At 39.4% G+C, this 10,050-nt stretch overlaps 1 protein-coding gene across 1 annotated transcript in view; it reads left to right on the top strand.

Moving 5' to 3' along the window:
* Window positions 1-339: 339 nt before the first annotated feature.
* The window catches only part of papss1 (3'-phosphoadenosine 5'-phosphosulfate synthase 1), a 29,194-nt gene continuing 19,483 nt past the window's right edge, over window positions 340-10,050 (top strand). Inside the window, exons 1-8 of the mRNA XM_020930487.2 lie at window positions 340-568; window positions 1,991-2,105; window positions 3,685-3,920; window positions 4,005-4,143; window positions 4,708-4,826; window positions 5,150-5,263; window positions 5,338-5,449; window positions 7,386-7,591. Coding sequence (XP_020786146.1) covers window positions 509-568; window positions 1,991-2,105; window positions 3,685-3,920; window positions 4,005-4,143; window positions 4,708-4,826; window positions 5,150-5,263; window positions 5,338-5,449; window positions 7,386-7,591 — 1,101 coding nt within the window. The 5' untranslated portion in view covers window positions 340-508. The remainder of the gene's footprint in view (window positions 569-1,990; window positions 2,106-3,684; window positions 3,921-4,004; window positions 4,144-4,707; window positions 4,827-5,149; window positions 5,264-5,337; window positions 5,450-7,385; window positions 7,592-10,050) is intronic.

Genomic DNA, 10,050 nt, shown 5'->3' with positions numbered 1-10,050 from the left:
ATGAAACTAATCACTTATAGAAACGATCAAGTTTAATTTTTGTGAATTTACCTTTTGGATATTTCATGGCAAAGTACAAAATAATCAATAAGGACATCTGTCTCGTGCCCCCGTATGACTTTCCAGAACCATGGAAACCAGAGTACGTCGCAGCGTGAAATCAAACCTACCGTGACATTTATATTAAAATAAATACGTATAAAATATAAATAAAGAACTACTCGGGAATCGTTTTAGCACTAACTTAAATAAAAATAAAAAATAATTTAATTGAATAAATGTCTAGACCGGAAATACGTCAGCGTCTGGGCGTGACGTGGCGCTTGAGTCTATGGGAAGCACTTCCTGGTTGACCGAGTGCCCAGCAGCAGCGCAGCGGCTCCATTCACAGGACACACCTGTGCCTAAAGCCCACATACCCTTTTAGTTTTGTAAATACACACCACGGAAAGCTCGTGTTTGCACAATATTAGCGCATTATAAGGTGCACCGCGGCCTGCTGATCGACATGGAGACGTATGGCAACTCGCACAAAAAGCAGAAACTAAGCAACGTCGACAGTGAGTGGGTGAGTGCATTTGCAAATCTGTGCTTTGCTTTTGGCTGATTCCTTTTACTTGTGTGACCGAGCTGAAATGCTGTCTGCAAGAATGACATGATATTATACGATCCAAGACTTGAAACTTAGCTCGTTAATCTTCTTCGTCCATTGAAAGGCCGTAGCGTCTTCACTGTGCAAATCTGCGAACCCCTGATGTTTGTTTAATCAAAGCATCCATGTGGAAACTGGTCGAAGATTCCTGTCTGAAAAGTACAGCTGCATAAATACTGATACTGTCATCTTAACATCTTATATATGTGCATTATTGTCACGTATCAAATATTTGTGCTTTGTGCATTTTATTCAACTTGTTTCGGCAGTATGGTGCAACATTAAAGGGCCCATATCACGGTATTCTGTGTTTTATGTTATAATGGTTTGTGTTTTCTCATCACAAACATACCTGGAGTTGTGTTTGGTTTCGTTCACATGTTTAACACACAGATCACAGATTTCTTCACACAGAGTTCTTCTCTCAAACAAGAACAGTTTAAGACTCTATAAATCTTTACTAGAAAAATTTGGATGAGTTCAGATCTGGAATTGCACATTTCTACTAAATAAAACATAAAAGGTACTTGAAAACGCTTGATGACATCACATTGTGGAACAGAGTATTTTGAGCTTTGGAGATGTAGACAGACTAATAATAACTAAGTAAGTCTTTATTTATATAGCTCTTTTCACAGACATATGTCACAAAGACACTTGACAGAGCATTATAGATTTGTTATTCTTTCTCTCCACACCTGGTGATGGTAAACTACTATTGTAGCTACAGCTGCCCTGGGGCAGACTGACAGAAGCGCAGCTGCCATGCCAATCGGCGCCATTGGTCCCTCTGACCACCACCATCACTCATGCACACACACCACTTTGATACTAGGCAATGTGGGTGAAGTGTCTTGCCTAAAGACACAACAATAGTTTTTTTTTGTAATGCTCCACTGTGGCACCTGATTTTCCCACTGGTCTCCCATCCAAGCACTGACCAGGCCCGGCCTTTTTTAGTTTCTGAGATCTGACGGGATCAGGCTTTGACAAGCCGGTTACTCAAACATGTGATGTGAAACAAAACACAACTCCAGGTCCGTTTTTGGTGACATAACAACATTCTAACATGGCTTAAAGCTTGAGTCAATGCTGTATGATATAGGGCCTTTAAACAAAGATTAATAATAGTAATATAATATGTGATAAAATAAAAACAATTAGGGAATGCCTTAAACACGAGGTAAATAAAATAATATAATGTATGTGTATGTAATGGGCAAAACAACAGTGCAAAGTAGATAAAAAATTATGGTTCAAGTAAATTGTTTAAAGTGACAGGTGTTATAATGTTTTCTTTAACAGTCCTAGATGTCAATCATGATCTGTTGTTTACAGGGGACCCAAAGAGCAACAAACGTCACCTACCAAGCCCACCATGTGAGCAGAAATAAGCGTGGACAGGTAGTGGGCACTCGAGGGGGCTTCAGAGGATGCACAGTGTGGCTCACAGGTAGGCTTTGGCTATGGCTATGGCTAAGGCTGTGTCCCAAAGTCTATGTGCTTTGCCTAAGAAGTACCTTCCAGAGTCACTTCCACTTCCACTCTAAGCCAAGTGTATGTCCTTTTTTGGGGTAAAGGACACATTTATCAATTCTAAAGAGTGCAGGATCAAAAGAGGTAACACAAAAAGGTCAAGGATATACTTCAAAAAGGTATTTTTTAATATATTTTTTACTGCTCACCACTGTGACGTTTCATCTGACATGAACTGTAACATGCACACAGATGCTGTATGTTGGGTTTGAAATGACATCAGAGGCCAATGATATTTAATACAGATGGCTGGCATTTAGAATTCATATTTTAAAATTTCAGATTACTGTAATTGTAATTGTAATACAGTGAGTTAGTAATGGAAATGATCAGCTTCAACGTTTGTGAATTTGCCTTTCTGATATTTCATGGCAAAGTTCAATGTCTCTCGCCTCCAAAGGATTGGACAGTCCCTAACATTTATAACAGTTTAACACAAAGGATTCGTTTTCTCGGATACATCTTAATTTGATATATACCCCCAGATATATAAGGAAGTACAGTATACACTACACTTGATACACTACAAATATATTTACAACAGAACATAGAGGGCAGTTCTGTAGCTCTGCAAATTATTAACCAACAGCATAAACACTGAAGTTAATTAAGCCAACACTGAAATTGATTGTTTCCATTTCAGTTTTGATAATGTCAGTGTTCAGTGCCTCACCAAAACGTCACAATGGTTAGCAGTAAGGCTGGACAATATGGCCAAAAAAAACCCCAACTTTTTTTTTTTTTGCAAACACTGGATGATAACAATTTTAATGGAAGCAGGGACTGCTTGTCTTTAAACGGCAGAATCCTTCAGTTACATTTATCTAATTGTAATTGCACAATAACTTGTTTTGCAAGGTAAATCAGGTTTGAACTTGTTTCATCATAATCCTCATTTTAATCATTCGATGAACTGCCCACCCCAGTTATCAGCAGTAGCATTTTTGAAGCATACTAGCTGTGTTCTTGATATTTAAATTTGCATTATATAACTTTTCTGGTGAAGGGTTTGTCAAATATCTTTCTTCATGGAGATGTTATCACTTTGTCTGGAACGTTTCAGTGTGGCTTTAAACATTTCTATCTTCATGGGGACCAAACCAGACCAAGTTACAGGTCAAATCTGTGGAGAGGCGACCCCACTCACAGTCAGAATGCCCATGTTTAATGTCATATTCTGGAACATTCTAAGCAGAGCAATGACATATATCGATTGAAACAAGAAGGTGATGGACCCCCAACTGAAAAGTTACACAGGACACCTTTAAGTGTCCTTCCCGTCCTTTGATATTTAAGTGTTAAAGAAGTGTTGAAGAAGAAGGGTATTTGAGTTTGTGATCTTCCTCATTCTCCTTTTGTAGATTAATTAATCAAATATATACTATCTCTCCAAAAATGCATTATTTGAATATGATATGCAACAAATAAACCTCATGTGGGTGTATATCAGCGCCCTCCTTTCAGCTTGTAACCATTGATGTCCACTCCTGTGCCAGGTCTGTCTGGAGCAGGGAAGACCACCGTCAGCATGGCGCTAGAGGAGTACCTGGTGTGCCATGGGATTCCCTGCTACACTCTGGACGGGGACAACATCCGTCAGGGCCTTAATAAAAACCTCGGCTTCAGCCCAGAGGACCGTGAAGAGAACATCAGACGCATTGCTGAGGTGGCTCGTCTTTTTGCTGACGCGGGCCTGGTCTGCATCACCAGTTTTATCTCCCCGTACAGCAGGGTCAGTAAAGCACAAGGGTATTTGAGCCACTGCACTTGAGTTGTTCTTTACTTTATTACGATGTCTCCCGTTGCTGCCTTTCAGGATCGTCTCAACGCTAGAAAGATTCATGAAGCTACAGGACTGCCATTCTATGAAGTGTTCATAGATGCTCCTTTAGATGTGTGTGAACAGAGAGATGTAAAAGGACTTTATAAAAGAGCCAGAGCAGGGGAGATAAGAGGTAAGGATGCAACTGTTAAGATGATGTTACCTCATCAAAAGCATACCTGTAGTTCATGTTTTGTTTCATTCACACATGTTTGAATAATCCCGGATTCCCATAGAACTCAAAATGCTCTGTTCCACATTGTGATGTCATCAAGTGGTAGTTTTCAAGTTAACAGTGTCCTTTTACTTTTTTGTTCAGTTGAGATTGGCAATTCCAGGGTAGTAGAGCATTTCCTCTATTATCACATGACATAACAAGGTGGAACAGAGTGAAAAAAAAAACCCCAACCCCAGGTATATTTTTGATGAGAAACAACATTGTAACAGAGATTAGAAAATGGCGTAAAATGGGCCCTCTAAACAGCCACAATGCAATTACCGGATTACAATAGTTCAGATACAAGTGCCTGTAACATAGTGCATTGCAAGGCACTGTCAGCATTCAATTAAACTGAAAATAACTCTTTATTGGTACTAACAGATACCGTAATAATGCTTATTCTATTGGTGTTTGCTGTTATTACTTTGTAAATGTCTTTTATATTGATTTTGTGTCTTGTGCCTTAATGCTCCGTAGGCTTCACTGGAATTGACTCTGAGTATGAGAAGCCAGAGGCTCCTGAGCTGGTGCTAAAAACAGACTCGTGCAGCGTGAACGAGTGCATTCAACAGCTGGTCGACCTGCTTCAGGAGAGGGTGAGAAAGACGTCTGAGAAACTACTGTGGAGATTTTTATGTGTATAGCCTTCACAAAATGACACGACAAAGGATAGAATTTCCCTTTGTTTTATGGTTATGTACCACTAGAGGGCGTAATTGTATCAGATTTGTTGCCATTCTGCACTATCATTTCTTTTACCACACTGCCAACAGCTAATACTATTTTTTTCCATAATCTGTGTCATATTTACACTGTAATTATAGACGTTCATCAATATGCACTGTCCATATCAAATAAATTAATAAAATAATTTGCATTTATGATTGTTTTTAATGTTCATGTTTGTTTTTTTTTCCAGGACATTGTGCCGATTGACGCTTTCCATGAAGTGAAGGAGTTGTATGTGCATGAGAACAAACTGGATCTGGCTAAAGCAGATGCAGAGACTCTCCCCGCGGTGCAGATTGGAAAGGTGTGTCCATCATATTTGTAACTGTTTTAAATCCTTTAACTGAACCTTCATGCTCCCCTCTGTTTGTGCCTCAGGTCGACATGCAGTGGGTCCAGGTCCTGGCTGAAGGCTGGGCCACTCCTCTCAATGGGTTTATGCGAGAAAGAGAATACCTACAGTGTCTTCACTTCGACTGTCTGTTGGATGGTAAGATGATTTATAATACGCTGTTTTTATTACATGGAAATATTAAGCACATTTTTACTAAGTTGATTAATTAAATGGCCCATATTGGACTATTTTCTCTGTTATAATGTTGTTTCCTGATCACAAACATACCTGGAGCTGTGTTTTGTTTCATTCACACATATTTAACACACAAACCCTGCTTATTTATTCTTCTCTCATACAAAAACTACTCTGTTCCACCTTGTGATGTCACCTGGTAAGTGAGGAAGTGCTCCACTGTGAATTTAAACTCCAAACACTTTCACTAGAATCATTTGGATAACTTCCGATCTCTACTGAACAACAGACAAAAAGTAGCTGTTAACTTGGAGAGTACCACTACCTGACATCACAAGGTGGAACAGAGCATTTTGAGTATGGGAGATATAAACTGACTAATAAGGCTTACTCAAAAGTGTGTGAATGAAACAAAACTCAACTCCAGGTATGTTTTTGGTGAGATAACACATAACCAAAATGGATAAAAGCTCACAAAAGTCACAAAAATAGGACCTTTAACTAATAATGGACTATTTGCAATTGCAGATTAACACAAATTGTAGTGGTCATTTAAGTTTGTCTGAAAACACAAAATGGATTTAAACAAGACATTTTCAGGAGCCTATGATCAGTATGAGTGTTCACGGTCCTGTTTAGGTGTTAAATTTTCAGCAAAAAATGTGAGCGTGACAAACTGAAAAACTGTTAAAATTAGTATCAGACTTGTTTAACAGCACAAATCATCTCGCCTGTAGTTCCAGCTAAATCAGCTCTTTCTGGTCAGATTAAATTAAAGATTAGATTAAAGTCTAATTTGAGTAACATCTTCAGACTGAGCAGTGCCTCCAGATAGCATCACACCCCCAGGGAACGTTGATGACATCAGCTGTAAAATATCAATACTCATAAAGCTCCTCCCTGGGATTTAATATTGGACTGTGTTATCATTAAACAGCTGCTTGCCCCAGGGTTAGGCTGTAAAACTAGTTGGGAATTTTACAAATCAAACATTTGGCATCAATAAACACAAATCTCTTTTTAGGGTTTGGGTCGCACACGCGGACTTTGGTTATGTGTCACTGTTTATCTAATACATCTGGAGGCGCTGCACTGCTGCAATGGCCTTGAGACGGTGTTGGAGTGTAGACTGCACAATATATCACTAAGACTTTTGGAGTTTTTGCTATAGATTTTTGTAGGGATGCAACACTTATTCAACTATACTAAAAAAAATATATAGTTCAGTGTTTCCCTTTTGATTCAGACTATGGTGGCATTGTAGACCTGTCTCATTAGAAAAACTGAAATGTTAAGACATGTTTTGTATAATTTCTAACCTTTTTGTAATTATTTTATTGACTGTTTTGTTCGAGTATTGCTGGTTCAATTGAATGTTGAAAAGAAAAAGAAATGGGCTACATTTAATGTCCAAATAGGTGACTTATGGATCCTTTTATTGCTGCTTCAATTACTGTTTTCCAGTGTTTAAAACTTGAGTAATACTAATTGTTCAAAGACACACGATCACTCAGTCAACATAAAATATCCTCATTAATGTTCAACAGTGGTCAAATCCACCTTTATTTTATGATTTATGAAGAATGTCTATTGACTTGGGTCACGAAGGTTTGTGACTTTTAAAATATGAGTCCCCAGAAAAAAAACAACAGTTTGGGAAACACTTGCATAGATTATATGGATATAATAACACTTTCTCCTCCTTGTAATTGACTTGTCTTAACCTGCTCTACATGATCCTGGCATTTTTAATTTCGCCATTTTGTCCTTTAATAAATTCCTGTTCCTAATATGGACCTGGCTCCAAATTGAAGCTCATAATTAGCCTTGTGAGCTTCATTTGACTCACACTCCCCTAGTCCCACTTTATACAGTCTATTCTATTCTTACATTTTAGGTGGGGTCATAAACCTGTCTGTGCCTGTGGTGCTGCCAGTGTCCAGCGCAGATAAGGAGCGACTGGATGGAGTGACCGCCATGGCGCTGGTTTACGAGGGCAGACGTGTGGCCATCCTCCGCAACCCCGAGTTCTACGAGCACCGCAAAGAAGAGCGCTGCGCCCGCCAATGGGGCACCACCTGCAAGGACCACCCCTACATCAAGGTGAGCCCCGAGGGAGAACGGTTTAGTCACACAAACAGAAAACCTTAGCCAAGAAAAATCTAAAACACAGTATATTTAAGATTTTGCTAAATATTTTACACTTTATTTCTCAATTTTTTATTTTTTAGGTTTAAAATTATGACATAACACTTGGGAATTCTATAATTATTACCTGACGACCATTTGGACACTAGGTTAAATCTCCCCCAATGCACATAGACATTATAATTTGACAAATACAACGATAAGAAAACTTTTATTGACAACCGATATTATCCCACCAGATAATAAAAATTTTAAAATCATCAAGACCTGTCATACGCACTGTTTTGAGGGATTATGTCGACAGTGATGTTCAGGCAGAAACGTGCTAAAACGTGCCCGTAAGTGTATTTGATAGGGTTGAAGTATTACATAAAACATGATGGGACCACAAAAGAAATTAAATATCACATTACTCTACTGAGAAAGATTACATGGCAAGTTTGTTGTATTTTCAATTTTAAAAACTTCTAATTTTGCAGCATTGTTTAACTTTTATTTTCACTATAGAGCAGGGGTCTCCAACCTGTAGCTCGGGAGCTACCAGTAACTCTCCAACCATTTACAGGTAGCTCGCCAAGGGATTTCTGAATTATATGTATTGTAGTAAATAACTCAAATTTAATTCATTACCACTGTAAATGTGTTATTTTGAAGTTTGTGCACAAATACCGTATTTTCCGGGCTATTAGACGCGCTCTTAAGCCTCTAACCCCATCAAAGAACGACCGCGCGCCCTGCAATCCAGAGCGCCCCATACACGAATCCACTCGGGTGTCCCATCATGACTTCAGTAAACTACAAAGCCGCACCACCCGCAGCGCACGCAAACACACACGGAGCAGACAGCGACTGCGCAGCAAAAAACACCCACAGCTACACTCATCACTCCACGCGGACAAGGAACGGAACGAAGGAACGAACCAAAAAAGCGAGTCCAATGAGCCTTTCTGAGCCAGAACTGAACAACTGAGTCACTGTGAACATGCCAACAATCCAGCGGCCCCAGACAGCACCCTCCCTACACGCCACAACTGAACAAAGCCCAGAGTCACCGTGAACATGACAAACAAAGTCCCACTGACCCATCCAACTGTTGTGTTTCGTTTAAAGTCCAGTGCGGTTTATTTGTGAAAAAAGTTAGAAAATAGACCATTTAATGACAGTGCGTCTTATAATCCCGAGCGCCTAATGGCCCGTAAAATACGGTAAATGGATAATAGCTTAATGTTTTCTAGGCATCTAACTATACAACATCTAAGGCTTGCCCTCTTATAATGACTTCTATTTCTTGAAACTGCTAAAATGAGTAGCTCTCTGGCATTTTCATTTTCTAAAGGTAGCTCACCGGACCCAAAAAGTTGAATATCCCTGCTATAGAGCATATACTCCATATTCAAATTTTACATATCTACAAAAAGTACAAGTAAGTTGCGGTATTATATATTTTTTTATATATATTTCTCCCACCTCTAACTCATAAGACACTGAAATGTTGGACATTGGGTCATCCTAATGTGGTAAATGGCTCAGTGGTTGGAGCGTGTGCCCACTAACCTCAAGGTCAGCGGTTGAATGATCGGTGGTATTTAGGAGGGGCTGGTGGGGCAGATTGGCCGATTGTCTGACAGTAATTAGAATATAGAATGAAAGAATAATGACTCCTTCAATTACACTTGGTTTTACTGAAAAAATACCTAGAAAAACAGGCATTATGACTGTGAGCAGGGTTGCCTCTCCACAGATCAGAGCTGTAACTCGGTCTGGTTTGGTCTCCTTGAAGATAGAAAGGTTTAATACTGTGTGAAACATTCCAGACAAAGCAAGTAACATCTACAAAGAGAAAAGTATTTCACAAACCCTGCACCAGGAAAGTTACACAATACACCTTTTAAAGTTGTTTTAAGCATTATTATTATTTAACTGTACCGTCTAGACTCTATATGTTTATGCACTGTACAAGGCTGTAGTGATTTTGTGTGAAAGTGTGAGGAACATTGAGCATCTGCCTCTCCGGATGTCGTACTGACAGAACACAGAGCCGAGCTGTCTCCTCTCACAGCTGTGGAGGTCAGAGTTGGTGCAGAAGCAGATCTCTCTCCAAACACCTGATCTTTAAAGTTCATTCACATCTTGCAGTTCGTGGAGTCCCTCATTCGGCTGCTGCCACGTGTTGTGGTCGTTGTTTTAAAGGTGCATTGTGTTATTTTTCTGGTGGAGAGTACGCTGACTTTTTTTTTTTCTCTATAGGGAGATGTTATTGCTCTGCCTGGAACGTTCCACAGTATGACATTAAACAGATCTACTTTACATTGCTTTAGGTTGTTTTACAGCTCAAAAATACCTAGGAAAACAGGCATTCTGACTGTGAGCGGGGTCGCCTCTCCACAGATCTGACCTGCAACTTGGTCTGGTTT

This window comes from Boleophthalmus pectinirostris, unplaced genomic scaffold, assembly GCF_026225935.1.
Source record: "Boleophthalmus pectinirostris isolate CB_2022bp ecotype Guang Dong unplaced genomic scaffold, ASM2622593v1 HiC_scaffold_22, whole genome shotgun sequence".
Lineage (NCBI taxonomy): Eukaryota > Metazoa > Chordata > Actinopteri > Gobiiformes > Gobiidae > Boleophthalmus > Boleophthalmus pectinirostris.
Note: the sequence above shows the minus strand (reverse complement) of the source record. Positions and strands in the feature narration are given on the sequence as shown.